The sequence below is a fragment of the Hippoglossus hippoglossus genome, chromosome 21 (genome assembly GCF_009819705.1).
Source record: "Hippoglossus hippoglossus isolate fHipHip1 chromosome 21, fHipHip1.pri, whole genome shotgun sequence".
Taxonomy (NCBI): Eukaryota; Metazoa; Chordata; class Actinopteri; order Pleuronectiformes; family Pleuronectidae; genus Hippoglossus; species Hippoglossus hippoglossus.
In genome coordinates this window covers 22,260,910-22,288,144 of record NC_047171.1, presented here as the reverse complement: position 1 = coordinate 22,288,144, position 27,235 = coordinate 22,260,910, and the positions used below count along the sequence as shown (strand labels likewise).

At 40.3% G+C, this 27,235-nt stretch overlaps 1 protein-coding gene across 2 annotated transcripts in view; it reads right to left on the bottom strand.

Annotated features, from left to right (window-relative positions):
- LOC117755165 (aryl hydrocarbon receptor-like) overlaps positions 1-27,235 on the bottom strand; it is a 40,319-nt gene extending 13,084 nt beyond the window's left edge. Inside the window, exons 1-3 of one of the 2 annotated variants that reach the window (XM_034574719.1) lie at positions 26,698-27,235; positions 22,053-22,240; positions 1,992-2,101 (exon numbers count right to left, since the gene is read on the bottom strand). In XM_034574719.1, coding sequence (XP_034430610.1) covers positions 1,992-2,101; positions 22,053-22,240; positions 26,698-26,738 — 339 coding nt within the window. In that variant the 5' untranslated portion in view covers positions 26,739-27,235. The remainder of the gene's footprint in view (positions 1-1,991; positions 2,102-22,052; positions 22,241-26,697) is intronic. The other variant, XM_034574720.1, reaches the window with a different exon arrangement.

Below are 27,235 nucleotides of genomic sequence, written 5' to 3'. Positions count from 1 at the left end.
GAGGACGAGGCCCCCTGTGGAACACGCTCCTCCTGACTGTTGCTCCAAATGAGCTTTCATTTCTCATTACTAACAAGCCGGGGAAATGAAGGCTTATCATAATAACGAAACCTTCCTGGTAGGGTCGGGAAATGGCGGCAGGCTGTTTCCTCTCCTCTCCTGGAATGCCAGTGTGATGCACATTGGGAGGAACTGGACTGGAAAATCAATGACTCCAGCAGATCCCAAAAAGATCTGGCAGCAAGCTAGCGCTCTACTCAATCACACATACAGTACGGAGAAGTCGCCCCCCCCCTCGTTTTCCCTGGAATGGAAAACAAGTCTATTGATCGCCTTTAAAAAAAAAGCTGCACAGTGACCTGGAATTCCAGTAAAATGTCCAGACACAGAAAAATGTCTAGTTTAAGATTTATAGTTTTATCACATTATTTCGTAAAACATGGGCAAAAGTAAGTGGACATCACTCCCACATGTGATCGCTGAACATCTCGATCCAAAACCTTTGGAATTAATCTTCAACTATATAAACAAAAACTCTTCTGATGGTAACTGGTGTGTATTTAAACATTCTCTAGTTTTAACACACACTCATACAGTGCATCTAGAGCCAGCATTTTTTCTATGACAGAAAATTTGAGGTTAAGTATTTTGCCAGGACACTTTGGAGTGGGGAAGACTGGAATAGAACCATCGACCCTCTGACAGTAGAATTTGAAGCCTGGCTGCAGAGCTTCAATTCAGACACATGAGCAACAGCGAGCTCCAATACTGGCTCACAGCTGGAGTTGATCCCAAACGTGTGGAATGGAGTTGAGGTCCGTTCTGTGCAGATCAGCCTTGTTCTTCAAAACCAAACTGGGAAAATCATTTCTTCATGGATCTGACCTCGTGCACGGAGGCATCATCATGTTGAAACAGTAAAGGACTTTCCCTTCAACGGTTGCCACAAAGTTGGAAGAACACCGTTGTCTAAAAAGTCATTGCATGCTGTGCAATAGAATATTAACCTAAACTAGAACCGAAGAGTCTAATCCAAACCTCATGAAACTGCCTCGAACCAAAATAAATACGAAAATATTCAGGTTGGATACAAACCAGTATATCACTGAGCAAATCATTGACTGTATATAAAGATGGTCTCGACTTCCTCCCGTTGAGCAAAAATGTAGCTAAAATATCCGGGATACAGGTGCCGCCATATTGTCCTTTTGACATCATTTGGAGCCAGAGTCAAATAACTAATTAAAACCAAACGATAACATGTATTTAATGTGCACTTTCACTTTTTAGATGGTCCATGTCCCATCCACTAAAAAGGAGGAGGTGGGCTTTATTACCTTTACTGCAGCCAGCCAAAAGGGGGCAATAGAGACACTTTGGCTTCACTTTTGGGGAGCGGTCATGCCGGCCATCTTTATAGTCGATGGTGCAAATCCAACAGTCCTGTTATTTCCGGTTTATGTTTCATCGTACAACTGTGGATTAAGTTTCAAAACTGTTGGACCCAATTAATTCAGATGTAACCAACACGCGAGTTGAGGAACAACGAGCAGAAATCTGTGTTCAGATTAATCCACATTTACAAAGTTGTTTTTGAAGGAGGGATCCTGAGCACAGAACTGTTAAGTCGGTCGTATTGAGTAGCAGGCACGAGCTTCATCCACCACTTCAGCTGCAGACGTGTTTGACGGTGCACTGATGTTTGATGAGAGCCCAGCAGACAGTGCCAGACGTATTGAGTGGTAAGCTGCCTTGAGCCTCTGATCCTCTGTCATTGGCCTAAATAGATTTTGGCCACTTGTGAGGATGAGAAAAAAACAAACAGCAAACAGAAAACACAAGTGACGACCAGACACACAAATTCAATGAGAGCAGTGGCTCGTCCACGATCACTGACCAGTTGTGTGGCTGCACCAAAAAACCTTTAATTAGATGATAAAGATAAAAACAGATGTAAAGGAAATAAGAATAAATGCAGTTTGAACACTGACCTGCAGCAACAGTTCTCCTTCAGGGATCTTTTTCTCCACCACTGCTGCTGTTTTACTGTCGTCATCATTCACACCAGCTGGAGTCGCTCCGTTCCGACTGTTCAGGGCCACTGTAGGGGGGGGGGGGGAGACAGGGGGAGGTGGGGGAAGGAAGACAGGCTTTAGTCCTGTGATAATGTTTGCAAAGCACTGCTGTGACTGTCAGTTTGTCTTATGCCTGGTACAATGCTGCATGCATGGGCTCCCAGCTCATTAAACATTCATAACGGGAAATATAAAAATCTGACTTCACATAAATCAGACATTTTATTTTGTCTCATTTGTTTATATCACAGTTAATATGACCTCAGCAAATTATTATTGAAAACAAAATCTTACTTTTGTTATTTCAGTTTCTGAAGAGGCAGAGGCGACCTACAGCTGCATAGTTATATTAGACTTTAACATCCCACACACACTGTGTTTATTATATTATACAATATTCCATTTAGATAAATTAATTGATAAATGTTTTGTTTTGTGCTCGTGGAGTCTATGACAAAAATGAATAATTCAGGACTTTTACTAATTTCATTAAATTGGCTCATTAACATGATTTTTTATTAATGATGTTGATCATGTTTCTAAATGACACACTTCTGTTTAGGATCTCAAAGACCCACAGCTGTGAAATCTGTTTAAGTTGCATCTGTTCTTGGTGTTGATTGTACTTTTTCTTGCAGTGAATCTAGTATCATACATTATTTGGATTTCTGCAATCAGAGTTGTATAATAGTTTGTTCATTGGGTGAGCTCTCTGAGGTGATATATCAACATTAAGATGTTTTGACAAACAAAATAAATGTGTATATTTTTTTGGATTCATCTGACAAACTCCTGATCCTCATTTAAATCTCCCTGAAAGGCACATTATTCACCAACTACTTTAATCATTTTGTGTTTTATTTAAATCTTTTGTTACTCTTTTCTCATCTGTAACATTTTAACTGTGATTTTGTGCTCTAATGCTGTGTGATCTCCAAATTGATTTGAATTGTTTATTGTTGTTTGCCTTCAATGGGTCATTTTTACTGTTGTAGTTGTGTTTAAAAGGTGCTACATAATAATATAGTGCAGTAATAATGAATTTTATCATTATTGGTAAATAAAACATGAGGTATTTTCTTATTTGGTGAACTTGCAATGCTTTACACAGTTTTTGTATCATGTTCATTAAAAGCTGCAGTGTGTGCTGAGGGGAACAGTTAACTTCAGAATTAAAGAAAGAAATATGTATTTTAATTGTGAAGTGGTTTTGTCATAGTCTTTACAAATGGAGGAATCTGTGGGATTCCAAAATACAAAGACGTAATGTCAACAGAAAACAAAAACGTAATGAATCAGATTAAGAGAGACAAAGACGGATCTTTGTGTAAAAGAAATGATGCATGTTTTGTGTTTGCAGGTCGTCAGAGCAGATCAGTTGGAGACAAACTTCTCATCTCGTCCAGAGACGTGTTTGTTGCCACGTTTGAGCGACATGAGGCGACTCTTCTTTCAGACGTCGCTATATTCAAACTTCACTGCTTGTTCAGCTCGGCTCCACCCCCCTCCTCTCCAGTCCCCCCCTGGTACCTCCCCCAGTCCCCTCTGCCTCCCCTCCCCGCCCCTCATTGGCTGCTGGCTCCAGCTGTTCTCGTCCTAATGGGATTCTCATCGTTTCCCTCCATGACATCATAACTGTTTTCAGGGCTCAGTGTGGAGGCTGCTGGTTTAGATAAGTGGAGGAACCGCTGTGGTACGTTAGATACTGAACGTGTTGCAGTCAGAAGATGAACAGACAATTATGTGAACCAGAGGCCTCGTACTGGTATAAATGTGTGGGTTTTGTGATCCGATCTCAAGTGGCCTGCTCTAAGTTCAGGTGTGAACACTCAGATCAGATATAGATCTGATCACGCCACATATGTTCACAGTCTTTTAACAGTGTGAACGTGAATCCGTCCTGGCCCACATATGAAGGACGTCCTCTGACTTGCTGCAGTTTCACTGAGAATCAAATTTATTTTTTCCTCTTCTCGTTGATTTGTTTGTAACCACCGGCAAAATATCAACACTGATAATCACATAATGATCAACTCTTAAAATGTCAAAATCGTTCTTCACAGCGCAACTGCACGAAATTTATTCTGACTCTCCTGACACACACACACACACACACGCACGCACGCACGCACGCACGCACGCACGCACGCACACACAGACACACACACACACACACACACACACACACACACACACACACACACACACATACACACACACACACACACACACACACACACACACACACACACACACACACACACACACACACACACACAGACTGGGTAAAAACAACATAGCTTGGTCTTCATGAACAGAAATGACTGTGTTTGTTTGTATAGAGTGAGGAGATGAGGTTCGATCACAACACGCATGTGGGGCCACATCTTAACGCCAGGTTTGAACGGTGCCAGAGATTTTGTTGATTAAGCTTTGAACAGAATGCTGCTAGAAATTTCAGAGCGATTTAAATATGAGACTTTTTAAATACCATAATGGATGAAATTTAATTTCTATGTCAAATACGACACATATGAAGGAAGATCGGTCCCAGGACTACTAATGAGGTATCTTAGCAGAGAATCAACCTGGAAACATCACGTTATCTCTCAGGCAGAGACAGTATCAGAGTCTTTACCTCAGACAAACCCAGTGAACGGATCAATGAGTGTTTGTAGACGATCAGTTACCAGTTCCTCATTGATCTTATTTTTTAGTTGTATTACAACGTGTTAATATCTGTATCACTGAGAAAGAACTGCAACACACAAACACATTACCAACTATGAATGACGCCAAAGTATTTATCTTAAAAAACAACTTAAGCATGGAGGTGGCATTAAATGATCGTTAACATAAATATGGGCTAAATATCTTAAGGCCATCTTAACGAGGCCTTCAATTCAAATTATGAAGCTTTAGATTTATATTTAGACTTTTTTAGACCCACTGGAATCCCTCAACTCCCTTAATTTGTGGACCCTTTGACCACTAGAGGCGCTGTAGAGTGATCCTTAGCAGCAGGTAGCTGTATTGTTCCTATCAATCGTTTTGAATGACTCTTTAAGGTCCTCATTCTACTTTTGTTTTGGTCCTCTCATTTCCTTGTACATATTGTCATATTTATTTTAAGCTTATTATAAGCTGCATCTGAGATATTCAGTATTTTGACTCAGGTCTTATCCTGCAAATTATTTTGAAGGAGATTCAAGACACAAGGTGTTTAATTGGATTTAACGCACTTTATTTAATTTTTCCTCCTTCTCTAATAGATTTAAATCCTTTAGCCTCATCCTTTAAGGAAGACTTTATCCTTGTTTTCTTATCTCCTGGTGTTAATGATTCCTTAACTTGTTTGTTTTTCTACAAAGTCTGGATCCTGTTCCAAGAATCAGGCTTACCGAGTTATCTGGACTTAACTGAGGAACACTTTCACGTTCAGTGATAGTGTTTCTCAGTGGTTGAAAAAGTATCCAAGTACAGTTTAGTTAACTCCAACAAGGAGGTGTTTTATCTGCGCATGTTGGTTGTTCAGCAGGATGATGCAAAAACTACTGGACAGATTTTCATGAAACTTGGTGGAAGGATGTAACATGAGTCAGGGAAGAAGTCATTAAATTTTGGCGTGGATCTGGTTCAGGGGTCAGATTCAGGAATGTTTCCTTTAATGTTGTAAGATACAAAGTAAGTTTTTCAATGTTTTCCTTGATTTCTCAGAGAATAATTCAAGGATCTTGATGAAAGAAATCAGGCACAATGAGAAGACTCATATTAATGATCATGTGTAATCTGTTGCAGATCCAAATAAAAACCAGGATCTAGTGAATTTTGATGTGGTTTCATATGGGAACTGTTGGGCCTTGGCGGAGATTCATTCTAGTTAACTTTATTTTGTGTTGAGTGATGTCTACTCTTGCAGCCATTTGCGCTTTTGTCTTAGTAGTTTTCCAGAGGACGTAGTTATGAATAGACTTAATGTGACAGCAATAAGAATTTACTGAAAGTTTTTCATCGGTTATTTTTGATTGATCGACTACTTGAAAATAACGGATGAACAAATTCATCACACAAAGATCACAGTTTCTGTTCACTTTCTCCAGAGTGAGGTTCAGCAGTTAGACTTCGAGTTGACCTGGTGAAGTATTTCAATTGTTTGAAGGCATCGCTGTTGCCTGGCAACTGCTGATCAACATTTTTGCCTGAAAATATTAATAAAATTTACAACGGATCATCAGCTGATTGATAAAAAAATGCGTCGTTAGCTGCAGCTAATATTATCATCAGTGATGATGTCATGAGAAAGAGAGCAGTGGTCAAGCACATTAATCTCTGACCCCGGCAGAACCGCGGTGCTCTGACCCACGATGACCTCTGACCCTGGAGGTGATGGATGACATGATTGGGTGACTGGGTTCTGGGTCAGATCTTTTGTTGTCTGCAATGCGGGTTAACAAGGAGTCCATCGGAGGGGCGGGCCCGTGTCAGGCGTGTCAGCGCAGACACTAGATAGCATATGGGCTTTGTGCGGCGAGTCCGACGTGACTCGTACCTTCACACGAGACGCGGCTTTGGTCGGACACCCCTGACCTTATTCCCATACAGACATCTCGGATCGACTTTTGGAGAGGCCCTTGAGAACGGAGTGTGATATAATCCAACGCACTGGCGAGGAGATGGCGTGGGCAGTGCCTAGCATATGTCAGACATGCAAGAGTGTCGCGTTCTTGACCCACAAAAAAATCCAGGTGCTACTCAGAGCTGATAGAAGGGCAAAACAAAAGGAAACGGCTCTAACGTATCTCTGCAAAAAAAGGCGTAAACAAACAGGGTAAACTCACGGCCGACGACTTTATAATATAAACAGAACGTTCTTGGTTCAGGTTGGGATCCTTTGTTTCGTGTCATCCCTCCTTCATCCCTTTGTTTACCGTCTCCATGATTAACTCACAATGATTTAAATACAAAAATCCTAGTGGTGAAACAATGAGTCGGTTAGCTTGTGAATGAAACTAATCAAAGATCATATTTATAATTGGCCATTTATCAAGATTTATTCCCTGATTCCAGTTGATTAAATGATGGAGTTTGCTGGTTTTCTCTGTTTTCTCTATTACATTTATTATATATGATTGTGAGTTGAATAGTTTTTAAATGTTCGAATTGGATAAACAACTTGAATTTGAATGTATCATCTTGGCTCAGGAAAATGGTAGTTATATTGTTTTAGTATTTTTTAGCCATTGTATAAATAGAGTTATAAAAAATCCTTAGGAGCTTTTAAAAAAGCAAATAAATAAAATCTGAATACTGGGAATAAATATTTGGGAATTGATTTAAGTATTATGTCCAGATTATTGAAAACTTTATATAAAAATAAAAATAAATGTATAAGGCCATTTTTAAAAAGCTATTCTGACATCACTGGGGATTACATCGTCTTTTGTGTATCAACGTATTTACTTTTATCTAAAACAACAATTTCATCTAATACTTTCTACCGTCATCATCCCAATGTCTTGACGTCTGGAACTAATTGTGTTGTGAAAATAACACAACAGTATTAATTTTGTCTCCTCGTGATCATTAAAACAACATTTGTGAGGCTCTGGAGAGACACTGATGTGAAGCTGATGTAGCTTCTTTCTAACCACAGACACGTATCTGTAATTTAATCCCCATAGATGCCTGTAACGTTTTTGTTGACAACCACAAACTCAGTATCAGTCACTACAGGAACATTATGGGATGAATTTAAAACCTGCACAGCTCCCAGTCGACCACAAACCAGAACAACTGCCATGAAAATTCACCCCGAAACTGTCAATGCTTCATTTGACTCTTTCTATGCAATCCTGTTCACATTGTAAATATTGTTGCTGTTGCTTCTTTTGTAAATATCTCTTTATCGTTTATATATTGCGCATTTACGTATATATAACTTTTGTTTAATGATAATTATCATTGAGGATTTTCTTACTTCGTCTGGTTACAGCTAAAACAACACAGTCAGTCGCATTTTTAGATCCACAGCAAAAATCATCCATTGATCACAAAAAGATAAATTTTACTTAATCTGAAGATCAAACTATTCTGTCATCACTAGAAAAGAAACTGTTTCGTATTTCATCATGTAATTACTATTTCCTGATCACGAGAAAACTAGGTTGCAGTTTTAAGATTGTATAGATTGTATTTAAGTATTGCACCATGTATGTGGCTTTGCCGACTTTTCTAAATGTGTGTGCGCGCATGTCTAGCTATAGTTATGAGGTCCAATTTGGATTCAATCATTGTGAGGAGAATTTGGCTGTTTGAGGGTTAAGACTTGGTTTTAGGGTTAGAATTAGATTTAGGTTAGGGTAAGTGTAGAGAGACAAGTGTGTGTGTGTGTGTGTGTGTGTGTGTTGTGGCTGCTGTGTGTTTTCACTCGGTATCTTTACGCATCAGAAACCACAGGTACGCAGCAGCAGCAGCAGCAGCAGCAGCGTCAGTAGCATAATCCAGCCAGAAAAAGTGGGCCAACACAAAGCCTCTTGGACGGCCAGGGGAGGACAAAGAGCAGATCTTGTTATCAGGCTTCAGTGGGCACATAATGAAGAATTTACATTCCCACTGCATCACATATATTTACCATAATAGAGCTGCAGCAATCACCCAAAGGCGTCCCCAGCAAACTGAACAGAACAGCTTGGCTTTCCCATATACACTCATGTTGGCTTAATGGAGCTCTGCAGTTACAGGACAACAAACACTATACATCAACACACCACAGTGACATGATCAGACACAGACAGGTCAGTGATCTGTGTCCACTGAGACGCCTCTCCTCCATCCTCTTCATTCTGGACAATCATTTCCCTTTTTATACCAATACTGAAAAAAGATCAACTCTGCAGGACAAATTTCACATCTTACTTTTGTTTTTTAAATTTAAAACCTGTATTATATCATTATGAATCATTGCACTGTACAATAACGTGACTCAGACTTTATCTTTAATAACCAAAATTGGTTGGTCATGCTGCTCAATCATGCTGCACCCAGTTAAACACACTCACAGACAATGTGCCTGAGAATTGTGGATCCATCACAAAGATTTGAAGTATATGTTAAAACTAGAATGGCACTCAGTCAGCAGTCGCCTTAAATTCAAGTAATAGTCACTTCTGTTACCTCTGCTTTTGGTCTCCCCCTCCTCTTCAGGGAAATATCTAATTTTTTAACTGCTTTAAACTGAGTTCATCAGCTCGTCTTTAAAAATAATTAGTTCACTACCAACAACTACATGGTGCCGTGTTTTGTTCTGACCGCAACAATAAAAAGTTTTATAACCACCAGAATTCTGTATTGATTAAATTTGGAGCCATTAAGTTAAGGAAATAGGGGAAATATATTCGCTGCTCTAGAAAAGATTAATCTATTTATGAGTTCAACTTCTGTCTTCTCATTATATTTTTCAAAAACAAAGGAATTTACACTGGAAAGAACCAGAATCAACTCAACCCACTGACTGAAACTTCTTTTGTTCCAACAACAATAAAACTCAGAGACTGAAGCTCAAACGACTTGTTCCTCAGTATTTTTAGAGAAATCTAAATACTTGTTTCTGTAGTGGCTGCTGCAATTGTGCTCCAGAGCTGCAGAAAAGTGATGCATTAGAGAACTTTATAATCATGGTCGGTCTACTTCCTTTCACTGGGCCCCGAGCCGGAGCTGGGTAAATGTATCCGCTCCAGGATTTGATAAATCAAACCTGACAAACAAGCAGTGACCCTGAAAATCATTCAGTTTGTCAAACTTCAGCTGCTTTCGCAGGCATTTTTATTGCAGCTTGAAGCTGAAGCTGAAGCTTGAATGCGTTTTTTCCCATTTGTTTCTGTTTCTAAGTGTAAAGAGTCAAAAGGTACATTTGAGTTTAACACATTTAACATCTTATTTTCCTCTGAGACGTCGACAGCCATGAGAACAAGTCGAGTTGAGCCAGGAGGAAATTCTCAAACAACAACTTTAACTGATGCTTTACATCTAACATGACATTTGTTGGAAGGTAATAAATTAATTAGGTTTATAATGCAGTCAGCTGCAGTCTCATACAAAATAATTTATATTTATTACTTAATGGCTGCAGAGGATAGATCATCTGAATTTCAACACTAAAAATCTGTTTTCAATGCAACAAACAGGCTGAAGTAAACTTGTATTATATCTTGTTATATATATTATCTAACCTGTGACAGTAATGCACCTCTCTGTGTGCACGAAGAGACAAGAACCACCTGAACATGTTGCTAAGGTGTCAGTGGTTCTGTGTCAACTCGCTAACATTTGCACAGCCCATTAAAACTGTATCACTAATGTGGTAAATACCAATAAGAAGTCTGAGCTCGACAAATTATTATTTATATTTAAGATTCAAATCCTAACGAGGAAATTGTGGTTTTGGTTTGATTTGTAGAACTGGTCCAGACCAAAACTGCGATATTTCATTAATCTCAACGCTATTGAAAAAGAGAAAATCTGCACATTAAAGCTCACGTTAGAGAACTTATTAACCAGTGATGCTTCAAGAATGAGGCTCTTCCTCAGAGTCCTCTTCTTAAATACCCACAATCTCTTTGGAACAAATCACGCGATTTCTTCTACCTCCATCATGAGTCCTTCATGCTCTGTCCTGTTAACATGCTTATTCTAGATATTTCTCTATACATCCACCTGAGAAGATGGATTGTGGGTATTTCAGCTGGGAGCTCGTTGGAAGTACCTTGTGCTCTAAATGCAACTGGCACATAAATAATTTAACTGGAACGTCAGGTTGATCCAGCACCCATCAAAAGATGTTTTTATTGGATATGGTTATCTTGACAATATCGAAACGTTAACCGCACATGGGATGCAAAAGTCCAGGCAGGAATCCCCTGTCCTCAATGTACATAAATGTTTTCATATTGAGAAGAGAGTTAGCACCAAACCAAAATCCAGTTCTCAACACTTTCAGAGGACTGCAACCTTCTGCTCTGGGAGAGTCCTGCTTGGCTCTGGGCCTCCATCATGGAGCGTCCAACTCGAAGCTTACTGACACCGCCCCACAGAGCGGCAGAGGGGTTTATCTCACTGTGGGCTTTACTCGGCTGGAAGCTGAGACCCAGAAAACATTAAGCACACAGCAAATATTTATCAAATATTTGTCCACTTTCAATTTGTCCCATCATGCTATTTACAACGGGATTAGGGCGGATTTTCTGCGCTGGTGCCGCTTCAATTTCCTGCCCAATCCCTACATGTCACACTGGCATTCTTCCAAAGCGTCGCAACAGGCCTCGGCGTGTCCTCGATAACAGACAAAACACACAAACATGACGCAGCTCAGAGACACTTGTTGTATCCAACCGATCGAGGGAAAGATTCGGGATAAAATGTTACTCATCACAAGAGAGCAACACTTTCCCCTGTTGATCAGTTATTTTTAGACAGATGCAGAATTTCCTCCGCCGTGACTGACAAGTTCAATCGGTGCATCTGCTCATAATATCAGTGGTTTGGAATATGACTAATTACAGATGAATAAAGTGATTGACCTGAACACACACTCGTTTCTCAGGTTTCCACATCAAGTACCTGCAGCAGGGACTTTGTTTACACCACATCACGCATGTCTCTGCTGTCAGGTCACATGGGACAACAATGGCAGGAGTCTGAATCATGAAACAGGGCTATATTTGGCGGCATTAACCCAGCGTATTAGGCCCGTGAAGGAGGGGGGAGGGGACGGTGGTTGGAGGGGCGGCCATAGTGTCCCGCGGTGTCTCACATCCTCTGCAGCCGCGATTAGAGGACGCACCCACACTTACACGGCTGGTTATATAGAAGAGGAGGGGAAGTGGAAACGCTGCAGTTTGTGTTGGAGCCGTGCCAGGACGGATTCAGGCCACGAGGACGAGCGCACAACAAAGAATTACTTTTGTTGTGATGGTTGAGAAGGTCGACTGTCATTGGTGACAAAAGCAAGCACAGATATGTCACTGCTCTAACCGTATCTGAGTAGTTGTACAGTTTTCTGATTGTTTACACCATTTTAACTATAACCCTGACTCCTGGAGTGACAGTGTACAGGCAGAACTACGAGGATGCACAAAAGATGATCAACCAGTTTTTCTTCTTCACTGAAACATGATTGACGCTCCCTGCATTTGACTGGAAGAGCACACAGCTAATCTCCGAAAACTTTCTGAATCAGTTTGAAATAAAGGAAAATTCCATGCAGTGGCAGAATGACACTTTGTTTTCTACAGTACACGTCCCTGCATGTGTCTCAGTTTATGATGGCCTCACCAAATAAACTGGAATGGCTCCAACCACAGGCCAGTCTTTAGACAAATATGCATATATACACATTATATGTGTGAATGTTTGAATTTACTTGCTGTGAAAATGTACTGTACAAATAAACTTGCCTTTATGACAGAGACTACCGGATCAACTGTGTTTCATTCGTTAAGGTAAAGTGTTTCTGTTCAACAAACCGAAGCAACAAATGTTGGAGGAAAACTACAACTAACAAGAATGCTCAGTAGGGCGTGAGCACGCGCGCACACACACACACACACACACACACACACACACACACACACAGATCACATCAATGCCCTAAATATTTTTCATAAAGATCTCTGCAATCTTTCTTGAACAAATTCACAAAAATGTCAAAAAATCTCCTCATCTCACAATGTGCAAAAACATCTGCCCCCTTAATCGAACCCACTCTAGAATTGAACGACTTCTTTCTAGGCCCCACTCTTACACAAGGTTTCAGGAAAATCAGTCCTGTTGTTTTTGTGGAATCCTGCAGACAGTCAGAAAACCAGCAATGAAAACATAACAAATAATGGATGAACTTCTTCAGGTCTTTGAAACTACTTCCAAACTAAAGCTCTGTCACCCTGTTATGTTACAGAATACGAAGGATGCAGCAAAGGAACAAAACATACTCATAATACTTAAATGTACACCTGCATTAAAGATACAGTTGAATTTACAGCAGCTCTGGAAAATGGCGAAAAAGTCCATATCTCACGATGTTAAAGAAAGAAAATTCCAGGATCTGGAACCAATTTTTTTGTCACACAACAGGAAAGTTAAAATAGAAACATCAATAGAAAAGTAATAAATAATTAAGCGACTATAAACCAGAGAATTTGCAAATATCATTATTATAATCATGCATACATGTTTATTCTTTTTGAATGAGGATAAAAATGTAATCTTTTTGTTTCTATGAATTAGTTTTCCTATCCCACTGTTGCCAGGGAAACTGAATCACTGCGTTTTAAACCTGTCCTCTTAGCTCAGGTGTTAATCTTTACGGTAACAAGGATCGCTAATCTGGAATAGCTGGATGCATCAGTAGTGGTAACTGACATCCACTATGTGTGTCTGTGTGTGTGTGTTTGTTTACAGTTTTGAGTTGTAAGAATCGATAAAAACAGACTGCATCCCGTTCATTTGCCTCGCAGCGACACTAGCAGCCAATCACAGCGCAGCATGACTTGAACAAGTTGTCTGAAACGATGCTCAGAGTTGCCGTTTGCACTTCACTTCACGCACATGAAGCGACACACAGCCCTGTGCACGCATACAGCATGTGTGTGAGTGTGTTTGTGTGTTAATTATGCCAGCAGAGTGTGAATGGCAGCGAGTAAATATAGAAACTCCTTCAGCTCCCCCCACCCTGTGAACGCTGCAGTAAATGAACACGCGATGCACACAAACCACCCCCAACATACACATGGATGCATGCAACACACAGGCTCACATATAGAACATGAACATGAACACGCGGTCACTAATGCAGGGGGAGTGCACGCACCCTGCGCTACTTTCGTGTCTCCTGAGGTTTTTTTTTTCTATCACATGGGTGCATATTTGCTTATGAGGGGGGATCCAGAGAGATGGGAGGAGGGGGAGGAGGTGGTGAGGAGTGATGGGATTTGGGCGGGGTAAGGTGGGGAGGGGTCACTCCTGATTACCAGGTTTTCCCTTCGATGGCCTGCATTCCTCTCAGAGCCGTATCGTGATCAGAGGGGCTGGGGGATGGGGGCTAAGCCCTGTAGGGGAAGGACGGAGGGAAGGACGGGTAGAGAGGGAGGGAGGAAGGGGACGGACGGATGGAGAGAGGGAGGGGGGGTCGTCATGAAGGGATGACCCACTGCTGATCGTGTAGCCCCCGCAAAGCTCTGCCTTTCAATTGTGTCCGGATGGTCGACCTACAGGAAGGTGGGGGAGGGGACGCCGGAACTTCAAATGACAAAATCATCGGCCTCCTCCTCCGGAGCCGAGCGGAGATGGGTATCATGTCATGTCACAAGACTTTCACAGCAGCCACTCGCTTACGTAACCAATCCTAGAGCGGCAGAGACAACGAGGGCCTATAGAAACACTGCAGCTCTGACAGATCGTTTCCAGCTGTGAGCCAATTCCATGCGTGCCATGTCATGCCAGCGATGTATGGACATTAATTACATTAAATTGAGTTGCTTGGCCTCGTTTGCTTTCAGCGATCCGGCGACATGTTGCGCAGCCGTTTCCCCCACTGAACTCAATTGAATTGATTGACATGAATACAGTTCATTCTCTGTTATTACGGACTCGTTACAATACCAGTCCAGTGACGATTTGAAGGGAAACAAGCGACACGAGATGCATCACATTAGTCCACAGTCACTGTACATACCAACTTCATGAGTGAACAAAGCTGCTGTGCATTCTATTAGGAGCAGTGAAGGGTTTTTCATAATTCATTTTCTATATCCGCGGCCTGATCCAGCGGGAGTTGCATAACACGTGAGCTGCGCAGGTCCATGTTTGCCAAGTCTCTATTAATGGACGGCGTTTCATGCTGATGCTTTTATAATAAATAGAAAAGGTCCACCTTCTGGAAACTTAAAAAAAAAGAAGAAAGATGAATTTCTCCTCCACTGTTGTGTTGTTGTTTTTTTACGTGGAATTTGCAGCTTAAGAGGAAAAAAACATATATGCTTCACTGTCGATACGATCGATTGATGTTTTTTATGACATTATTCAAGTGAAAATGTGGAAATTTAAATCTCAATAGAAAAAATGCAAATGTTTAAGTAAAAATTGCCTCCGAAGGGCCAAACTTCATGTAAACTGTCCTTTGTCTCAACAGTACACAGTTTTGCAGTTGGCAGCTGGGATTGGTTCCATCAACCCAACAACCCAGTAAGGATATGCAGTGTGATTAATGACTGAAGGAATGAGCAGGAATGTAGGTAATTTAGAAAAAAACTATTACTACTACCATAGTCAACATGTACACGGACTAAAAACTTACGATAACTTTTATGGCCTGTTGGGGGCAGCACAACCAGCTATTAACGTGGACATATTATTTTGTCAAAAAACATTTAGTGAGATTTGATTCATTTAAACCTGATTTCCCTTCTCTTACTAGCTCTGTTTTGGTCGCCACCTACTTCAATATATATTTGGCTTTTCACTTTTCATTGTACCTTTGACAGATAAAATTTGGATTAAGTGTAATTTATTTAGTTAAAACTTAAAAACTTAAGCCTAACAAATGTTTTAACAATATATCATTAAAAAAACCTTTATTTAAACCAACAATACGTGTTTTTTATTGACCAGTCGTAGAGTTGTTACAGGAACATAAATGTTCATTCAAACAGCCAAAGAGACATTTTTTTTTATGTTTGATGAATTCAGGCCTCTCTTATTGGCTCCTCCTACTTCTGACAGAAATATGAGGCCCTCAAGCTGCACTATGTTCACCAGCTAGCGGAACGAATTGTCTGTCTGCTCTTTGCTGCCCAGCAGGTTGTGTACAGCAGCTTCAGGAGAGACTCTTTACTGGAAACAGTCGTTTGCTTTAGTTGGAAAGTGAAACTAAAAAAGTTGCTAAACATGACTAAAAACAGAGGAAATACATTTCTCAGTTAGTCGACTTTCATATTCCAGTTCGTCTTTTGACCCACTGTTAATCTATGACTACTGATCTGTGCAGCTTTAATTTCAAACTGGGCTGGACATATGTCTCAGGAACGAGGACAGTTTACAACTGTACATGGTGACATTCTGTACATATCTTTATATAATACACATATTTTAATCCTTCATTTTTATTGTATAGCTTACATTTATGATTCTTGTCTTTTTGCTTTATCTTTCCTCTCACCTTCTAAAGCAGTAAATGGTTTGAATGTGAAAACCTACTTGACAATATTTCTACATCTGATCCGGATTCAACGTGAGCATCAAACTCATTAGATCCATTTCACTGAGTTTCTGGTAAAACCTGGAACAGTATGCGTCCATCTGTCGGCACAAACAGCCGACACCAAACCACAGCAAAGTGAATCCTCTGCTGTCCACAGGGATTATTTCTCCTAATCTCCATCTATATTTACAATGGAGCGAAACTCAAAGAGCTGCAGTTCACTTTAACAACAGTCCTGCTGCTATGATGAAAATCACAGGATTAATCATAATTTCATCTCCTGTCCACCGCAGGTTTTAAACTCTATGAACTATGAAAGTACAGTGCTCGCCGAGGCTCCGAGCACAGAAGCGACCATCTGACGTGCATCTGAGAGAGTAGCGGTTATGTAACGTCCGCCACGTGACGCGCAGGTTTGATTCTTGCTGCCTGCGCCTAAAACCCACAGACCCTTTCCAGAAAAGCAAGAGAGGAACGAGAAGAAGGGATCTGGGGTGAGTGAGGGGGCACAGGAAAAGGAAAAAAGGGAGATCGAGCCATTCGGCTGCAGGCGACGACTCTTCCAAGAAACCCAGGAGAGCTCTTATTGGCTTAGTTGTGTCATCCAGGATCTTGTCAGAGTTTCCTCCACCATAAACAGCATAACAATATCCCCACAGGACCAACCCTCACTGTGATCTATCTCTAATAATCGCTGCTCAAATGAAAATCGACCACTTTAAAAACAATGTATTTGAATCATTAGCTGCTCATTATATCCACCTGATGAGCTTGAAGGAAGGTTTTAGAGGATATAGGGAAATACACTTTAAGAAAAAACATGATGAACCAAACCGTGTCATGTTAAAGCAGGAAATGTAACTGAGGGGAGGAATTAAAATTAAAACTGACGAGCCTCTGCCAAGGCTGATCTGCCACTTTATTACTATAATGCATCAACATATGTTGAGATCAGAAACACAGACAGAAATGTTCAAAATATTCATTCTGTGATGTAGAGTTGAGAGTATGTATGTTACCAACTGAATAAAGACAACCTACCTAAAAATACTCAAAATCTGGATCATTATACAAATCTGCACCAAATTTCTCTGAGGGATTCACAAAAGTGTAAACGACACAATGTTGAGGAGAGTGAAAGAATAAATCTGCTCCCTGAAATGAATCTGCTCATAAAGATAACGAGTTCTTCTTTGGCCCACATCCTTCCACCAAGTTTCAGGAAAATCAGTGATGTCATTTTCTGTAATGATGTGGACTGAACCTGACCACAGCTGTTTCCTGCACAAGGTAACTGGTTCAGTCTTTCAGAATAATAAGTAAAACTAACAGCCTGAAGGCTTCAAGTAATTGTAATGATGATAACAAAGTATGTGTTGGAGTAAATGGACAAATAATTAGACTCTGTCACCCTCATGGTGTTGAGTGAACATATTCTACATCCTGGTTGTGCAGATGAGTCCAGATAATGTTGGAGCTGAGTATCAGAATATATGAAATAAGGAAAAGCAGCAGATGCAAAATATGACGACACTAGTGGCAGAAAGTTATGAAAAGAAACTTTCTCACAGCCCTCCCTGTTTTAATGTTATGTTACATTCACTGTTTCTCTGTTGATGTTAATCAGAGTAATGGTGTGAAACCTTATAAAGGCTCCATAGTGGCCACCTGAGGTCAAAAACTCAGGAAAATGTAATTGGTGGCACCGGACGACTTAAATTGTGTGAGTTTTATGATAGTTCCCTAAAACAAAGTGCTGCTCAGAGGAAAAAATGCACTAAATGTGACAATTTAATGAATCTCAGGTATATTTCAAACCAAATTTCTTTAAAATTCTAATCACAGTTTTACAGATGCGTCTCTCTGGAGAAGGGTTTGACACGTCAGGCTGTAAAACTCACGCCACACATGGATAAAGAGTTGAGAGCAGACTAATTCCAGTGAGCGTATCACTGATTCTCCACGGCTGATTATCTGTGACCCGACTGACACTGCTGGAAACCACCAGTAGCGCGGCTGAGACCAAAGTGAAACTCCTGCAGAAGCTCATCATCATCACACAGCGGTTTGATCCTTTATTAGTTCATAAAGCACACGGCCTTGCACCATCTGTCAGAGATGCTTTTGGTTTATGAACCAGGCCTCTCAGAACCTCTGGTTCTTCTCTGTTACCATTTTCCATGAAGCAGAACAACAACATGTGGTGATGCTGTGAACAAACTTCCAGAGGATCTGAGAGGAGCTGAAAATGTGGACAATTTTAAATGATATAAAACCCATCTTTTCTGCTCGACGTTTTATAATTTACACTGGTTAAATATTTTTTTTTAATCTATATTTTATTATATCTTTCTTCTCATTAATTATTCTGTCTTGTTTTATTAACATTTTATAGTTTTATTATGGTTTACTTTGTAATCCTTTACAATGTATTGGTTTCTGAATTTATTAATGCTTTCTTAACATTTTGTCAATCGCTTGTAAAGCACTTTGAACTGCAACGGATTTGTTTGAAAGGTGCTGTATAAATAAAGTCTGATTGATTGATTGATTGATTGATTGATTGATTGATTGATTGATTGATTGATTGATTGATTGATTGATTGAGTGAAGCTCCTGCCGCAATTTTCCGTCCGAATCCGACCTGAGCCTGATGTTTTCCCCAATTACAGACACATAAAATCAACCAGACAACCCGACCTGAACCTGGCCTGAGTTCTCCCCATGGCCCCGATGGGCTCGGGCGGATCCACTCTCTATTGAACATATTTCACTCATGTGGTGTCATGCCGTGTGGTGCTTCACACCCAGTGAAGATTGGGCGTTTATTGGTTTCAGCGCGGTGATGCTCCTCTCTTCAGACTGGCTGAGAGGGACGAGCCCATTGTGGCTCCAGACAATAACAAAGATGGCAGCTGGGCTGGATAATACTGTCTGCTAGATTAACCGGACTCTGTGAGGGACTGTGTTCAACTCCCACGTTATATTCAGTTACACTCACGGCTACGGTGGTGGAGTCCCTGGGTGCAACCAACTTTGAGTATGAACCGTTACTGTAATGACGTATTCAGGAAGAAAAAGCTCAATGCAAAGCAAATCTAATGCGTTTTAATACTTAATGAAGTCGGGCCTGTGTGAGCGTTTAACAGTTCTTCTAAACATCCAAACACAGGAGCAGCAGCGGAGTGTTGAATCGGTGGCAGCGTTCCCAGAGTGAGCTGGAGCTAAGTCATCGCTGCGCAGACCACTCACTTTCAGATGCCTCTGACAAGCAGGATTCGCGTTGTTTACATACAACAAACTATGGCGAACCACAGAGGCGGACGCAAGCGCCGGGCCCTCGGGGTCCACGGAGCTTTCTCTCCGAGGAGCTGCCCCCTAATGTAAGAGCCCTGAGCTCGTTAATTACTTAGAGAGCGTCCAGGAAGTAGGCTAATGCCGTTAGACAAGAGGGTTTGTCTATAGGCTACACTTTGACCTATTGCAACTGAAATCCACTATCAATAATTCACTCTGACAGGTTGAATACTTCCATACGTTACAGAAAGGGAAAAATAAATGCTAATCTAGTTGTGGCTCTGAAATGTATGGAGAGAAATGAATCTGATGAACGTTGCGTTTCTTCAGGAGCCTCCACGTGTACACAACAAAGCAACATGCACACGAACACACTCGGCAATAACGAAATATGAAATGTGTTTGGTAAATCCAGCGAAAACACTCGGATCACCGGCCCTGCGTCCAGCCCGTCTCACCCCAAACAGCCATTTCAAAAAGTCGCTGCCTTAAACAAACATTGTTCTGCCTTCCTTTCATAAATTCTTTAAACTTGAGGGTTTCTTTCAATTATTCATGCATCAAGAGCATCTGACGGCCGCATTGCAGCATTCTCTTTGAAAGATCATCGTCTAAAATAACAATGTCTCCGCTCCGCATAGTAGAGAAAACTGTACACATTCATCCGCTGGCATGCAACTCCTCCCGATGCTTCTGCGTACGGTTTTAATGGACGCCGAGCAGAGCGCCACATCCTCATTTTCGTCACAGACGCGGGTCTCGATGAAATATTGAGGGTTTCTCCCTGCTATGAAATCATCTGGATGAGGCGGTGGCTGGTTTTTCTCCCTCTCTCTCTGCGGTGGTCTCCACAGCGCTGAGTGATGAGATGAACCGTGAGATGTTGGCCAACACATCCGGCACAAATACTAGAGCAAGCGAGCGACGTGACTCGCGGTGGCGTTCTTGTAATGGCTGCAGGGACCAGAACGTTTATAGAAACAGATGCTGTGTTAAACTGCTACTTCCTGTTCCTCCTCCTCTTCATATTATGAACGTGCAGATCTGCCGAAGGTGCTAAAGAGATGCTGGGCTTTAAATTAGCTTAAAAGAGTGGAGATCAATTACTTCATTTCCTTCAGAGATTGGGTTGGAGGAGAGAAACTTTGAGCTGATCTTCATCAAGTGAAAATCAACTGCACAATGAAGGCCTATCAGATCAGAGACATCTTTAATTGAATTGACTATTTTTATTTATAAGTTTGGTCCATGTTCCATCTGTAAACATGGAGAAGGCAGGATTTATTTACCTATACTGCAGCCTGCCACCAGGGGGCGATTGAAACAGGCTATAAGTTTGTTGTTTGACTTGGTCAGAACACCATCTAACTAACTTGAATAACCTCGGCCATGTTTACAAAGTGAGAACCAATCAGAAGTTTTTCCTCCTGACATGAGGGAGGAGCTACACCTTCATTAAGTGGAGCAGATGTGTCAAAATTCACCTCCGAATTATTTGCTATCTCATGACGTTTATTCTGGTCCTTTAATCTTCATATTCTCACATACATAAAAGTCAACTGCAGAATTTTCCATTGGAATTATACGACTTGTGACGTTAACCAACAATGAATGTGTTAAATAGAAAAGACCTAAAGCTGCCATGATATTTCTCCAGTGTGTATCATCTTCAGTCCACAAAGACTCTCATTTAACATCATAACTCCAGATATATATTCTTTCTTAAAAAGACTGGTCTGACTCTAATAACAGCAGCAGCTTGTCTAGACAAATGAAATGAACCACATGACGTGAACCTGCTGCTGCTGCTGTTATGAAACTGGATTTTCAGGCATCGCATTATCACAGACGTCATTTCGAACGAGGTTTTTCTTATTTATGGAGCAGATGCTGTGGGTTGGGTTCGACTCTATGTAAAGACTGAAGTGCAGAGACCGAGCTGCTGGGACTGTGTCTCTGTTTGTATTTGATATAGTTTGACTCACACTGTTCAATAAAGTCACTGCTGTTGGTCAAGAAACCGCTGCCCTCAAATCTCTTTTTTGCTGCTTTTCTATAAGAAAAATGTAAAAACGTTCACATGTGAAATGATGGAAGCTGACGCATCATGTTGCCATGGCGACAGTTCCCCCCTCCCTCTGAGCGCTGGCCATAAAACTCATTAATTTGATATCGATCTTCTGAGTTTCTAAGCAAACGACACGATTTCCAAAAACTGTGCCACTGATTGGAAACATGTTTATGTGACAGATGAGATAATTGCTCTCCATGTCAGAGATGTTACGTAAAACAGTCGACCGGAGCCAAACAGAGGTGTTTTCACTGGCTGGTGTCACAGTCAAGTTCATGACAGACGCCGAAGTTTGGGGCGACGAGTGACCTTGTGCCGAGCTGCGAGTTCAAACCAGTTACTAGTGCTGAAGAGTTACCAGTGAAGAAGTTCTTGGCGCGAAGGTAGCTGACGCTGAGGCGGAGGATGGAGAGCTTGTCCAGACTGGCGGTGACCTCTTCAGGGAAAGGCAGCAGGCTGGCCAGCCGCTCCAGCTCGCCATTCAGCCGGTCTCTGTGCCGTTTGGATGGGTTGGATTTGGCCCCTTCGGCCGGCGGCTGCTTCACCCTGAGGGATGATGTCAAAGAAAGAACGTTAGTGGTCATTCAAAGGCCCCAAACAAACAGAGAGAGAGAGAGAGAGAGAGAGAGAGAGAGAGAGAGAGAGAGAGAGAGAGAGAGAGATCCGTTTTTTAGGACGTCTGGACAGTTATTTGGAGAAGCATAACAAAGTTAGAGATTATAACAATTTGGTGGTACAATATGAATTTGGGATTAAAACAATAAATCACAGGATTATAGAGAATATATTTTGAGACCAGTATAATAAATATTGGGATTAAAACAACACATTTTACTGAATTATCCCAGAGGTTCTGGAACTTGAACATAAAACTTTACAAAGGGTATATTTTTAAGGTCATAATAACATTTTAGTTTTTTGCACTTTAAGAATGATACAGAACTACTGCTAATTATAAAATTATTATTTTTAAATCTAGTATTTGTTTTTGCTGTGTTTGCTTTATTTGATGAGGTGTGAAATTATCACACACAACAAATATATTATACACGTTATATACTCTTTCAACAGTTTTTCCAAAAACAGCAAATGTGTCAAAATGAAATTTGTGGAAATGTGTGAAAGTGATGCAAAATTTTATTTAAACATTTTTCTCAGAATAAAAATGATCATATTTATAGCAGATTAATAAGCAGGACTAATAATAATAATAATACATTTTACTACAATAACTTTTCTTAGTGTGAGACCTTAGAAATATTGAATATATGAAATTATTTCCATACAAAACCAATTTCATCCAAACTTGGTGGACGGATGGGCCTGGGTCTGAGAGGAACTACATTTTGGTGTTGATGCAGATTAACAGATGGATCCTGGATTTTTTTTTTTCAATTATTAAATTTTTTTTTAAAATAATACACAGATCCCAATTTTTTTTTAAGTTTCAGCAAGTATACTGGGCTGACATATTAATGAGTTTCTGCAATTGGATGTGGATTCAAGTAAAAATCTGAATCTAGTAGATTTTAATATTTTTAAGGGGGCATTTTATTTCAGCCACTGTGAGTTAGAAATAGAAACCAGAGTCCCACTGATTTGGATGTTTTGGGGCCGATATTAATATTAGAGAGTACAATCATTTTAATACCAATACATCTGCCGATACATTTACATATTTATTAAATATGGCAATGATTCCTTAGATGTCGTTATGAAACTCCTATGACTTCCTTCCCTCACCCAAAAATCTGCAGCAATGGCTGAACGGAGATCATCCTGCCCACTGTGCTCAACTCCAGCTACCCTCATCCTCACTGGTTGTAAAATGAGTCTCAGGCAGGCAGGCTGGTATACATGTACGTGGAGACACAACCAGGTACTCGAATGTCTTGCAGCAACAATTGAGACAAAGAGAAATGCTGCCAATGCCTCGCAGTCCAAAACATTGAGCACTGTTCAAAGAACCACATTTGTCTGCGAGGGGCGTGCAGACATGGCCTTTGAGGCAGAACAACGTGGCTGGAAAGCAATAGTTTGCCCTGTGGAGGTTGGCTGCAGGGGTTTCACAGACAAGCCATGCACCAGGCCATAAAAGAAACATCACACACTGCAGAACGCTGCAGCTGATGATCCAGGATCAGGAGGAAAGACCCCGACTGGGCCCCGAGATGTCAGGGACATGCACCCAGGTCTGATCAACCTGTGGTGGGCCGGCCTTAGAAGAGGGGGTCTGGTGATTAAAAGGCTGAAACACCAGAAACACCCCGGTAGGACCTGCTAATATCTACTGGTAGTTGGTAACTTAATTTGTGCAGAAGACCATGTCAACATAACATCAACTGGTGGTAGGCATTAATTAGTGCAGTAGAACATAAAAGGGATATTCTCCATCTTGTCCTATGTTGTAACTGAGGCCTGATATTTTACAGTTTAACCAGTTTATTATAAATATGTATAAATAAAAAGAAAACACATATGACGGCAAATATAGAACTTGAACTAAGAAAATAAACATCATGCATTGTTTATTTTGTAATTTTTTATATATGTTTATAAACATTAAATGTTTGTCAAAGGTTCACATCGGACGATATTATCGAGCAACCGATAAATCGTTCAGGCTCTGGAAAACAACTGATGGCGAGAAAATGTGGATTCAGGAAGATAAACAACAGCTTCAACTTTGACTGTTTAAGACGTGTAAAGAAACACAGAGGACATATTTTGTGTTTTATATTTGTTTCGGCCCTCGACTAAGAGTCATTCCTGTTTTGTTATTGTGTGATTGTGTGCGGCCTATATTTCCAATTTTTTGTGTGTCAGTGCTTCATGTTGGGTTCACAGGATTTTACAAATATTTCTACTCAAACAGAGAAGCGATGCGAGTTGACAGTTTACAGTGCGGCTGCCATGACTGTTCCTCACTCACACACGCTGACACTGTCACATGTCATCACTGTGCACGGCTGTGGACGGATGGAGGGATGTTTACATGTCAGCTCTGCCTGCACCTGAACTCATGCTGCTCTTTCTGGACTGTTTACTGACACAAGAAATATATTTATCATCATCAATTATAACCATTTTTCTGTTTTGATCTATAATTTTCACACAATCACATAAAATCATGTTTATGCATTCAGAGCTGCTCGTTCAATTTGATCAATCATCTAAAAATACAACATCTCGGACCAGTTGGACGTGATTGTTTTCATCCTGATGATCATGAGTTAAATCTGTGTCATAATTTTATAATTTACATGTTTACATTAAATAAAACATATTAAATCTTCATAAAGGAGAAAAATGGAACCAGTCATAACCGGATTATTCAAACAATCAATCCATATATTTATATTTGTTTATGTATTAATATTTGATTTGATAGGGACGCTGCGTATTGATCAACAGACAGAATAATGGGAATGAGCCTGAGTTAGCTTTAATGCTAATTTCCATCTAGTTCTTCAAAGATGAATTAAATTAAAACATGAAATTAAATAAATCAAATGTGTGTGTGTGTGTGTGTGTGTGTGTGTGTGTGTGTGTGTGTGTGTGTGTCACATTTTCTTCATCTTTGCGTCACAGTCTTGAGTCTCAGCACCATCTGCAGCAGAGGCCTCAACCTTAACCTCCTGCTATTATGTACATTGCACTCTAAATGTACATAGTTTATATATATATATATATATATATATATATATATATATATATATATATATATATATATATATAAAAAACTATAGTCTATATTTTGTATACTTTTGTTCTTTCAAATCTTGTATAGTGTGATGCCTTGCTGCTGTAACACAGGAATTTCCCAGTTTAAGATCAATAAAATCTATCAATCTATCCATCTGTCAATCTAAATATCTATATATCCATCTCCCTATCTGTCTGTCAAGCTCAAATTTCCTCCATCACATCAGTTGTTTGGAAACATTTATAATTATTTAATGAGTGAAGCATAAACCTGCAGCAGCTTCATTTCTCAAAACGCACAGAGCATCTGTATTTATATTGATGCAGCAGGTCTCGGATCATAAACAAATTCTGACTCAGTTTGGAGATTTTGCCCAAAATATGAAGCTTTGAATTCATCATCTATTTACATTATACTGCTCGTATTTCTGAAATATTGGCAGAGAAATTAGGTCATCGACTAAGATGTTGCACCAAAACGGCTGCAAATGAGAAAAAGATTAAATGCTGTGTCTTTACTTTGCATATATTCATCTTTACAGCTGAGGATTTGATATAATTGTTTATTCTGAGGGTAAAAAGGCGATTACTGTTATGGTTGCGCAAGGGCCTGTTTTTATGATATTTAGCATTTACCGGGTTTTTGTCAATAACGAATAATAAAATGTACAAACACAACAAATAAACATTGATGATCCCAAGCCGTTTAAACCGCCTGACGAGAAAAACAGAAAACTTCGGTCTGATCCTCTGAAGGGCGTTTTGACAGAAAATGGCGCAACACCGAGCACGAGCCGGTGAGTCAGTGTCATTAAAATTAAATTAATAATTAAAATAATAACGATGAGATGTGATTTTAAGTTATTTTCCCTTCGAACATTCGTCAGAAACTGTTACATAAAGAAAATCAGAGGGAGAAGTGTTGAAGGTTAAAATCATTCTGCTGCTGCAGGCCTGCAATAATCCTCAGGCTTTAAACCAGCAACACACACACACACACACACACACACGCACACACACACACACACACACACACACACACACACACACACACACACACACACACACAGGAAACATACGAGGAATAAATACACAATTTAACATTTTAAATCTAACTTGAAAACAAAACCATTCGAATTTAAATCAGATTTTTTAATTCTCATAAGAAACCGTTTTTCTTTCCTGGAACTTTTCAGACTTTTTTTTACGATTATTATTTTAACTCGTGATTAAATGAGAGTTTATGTTGATGCTCAGTTCTATTAATAATAATTATATTAGAATTAAATAGGACTTACGCTCTCTGGACCGGTTTTCTCCTCTTGCGTCCTGCATACATGACGCTGCTCTTATATAAGCCTCTGACGAATCCCCTCGAACACACTGAGCCTCGTCTACATGTACAAAATCAGCTGTAATCCTTCAGATCAACACTGGAAACACATTGTTCAGTAGAGTCAAATAAAATAAAATAAAGGCAGCGCAGGAGGAGCAGGTCTTCTTCTGCTCTGCCTGGCGTTTACGCGTCAATTCACTTCGGAAGTGCCAAGTGTCGCATCAGGATTAAATCCACTGGAAACAGAAAAGATGGAGAGAAACAGACTCGTGTGTTTCCATCAGCTCCAACATCAACTCGCTCCAAGTCCAAAGATGTTGTGTTTTCATCCTGAGGAGAAACAAGAGAGAAGAAGATGCGGAATCTGCGCGTAAACGCTCCTCATCCTCCCTGCGCTGTTTAAACGCAACGAAACAAGTGGGAAATCTGTCAGAGAAACGTTCATGAGTTTCTACATTTTATCTTCTGTTATAGCGGAGCTCCGCAATTAGCGCAAACAC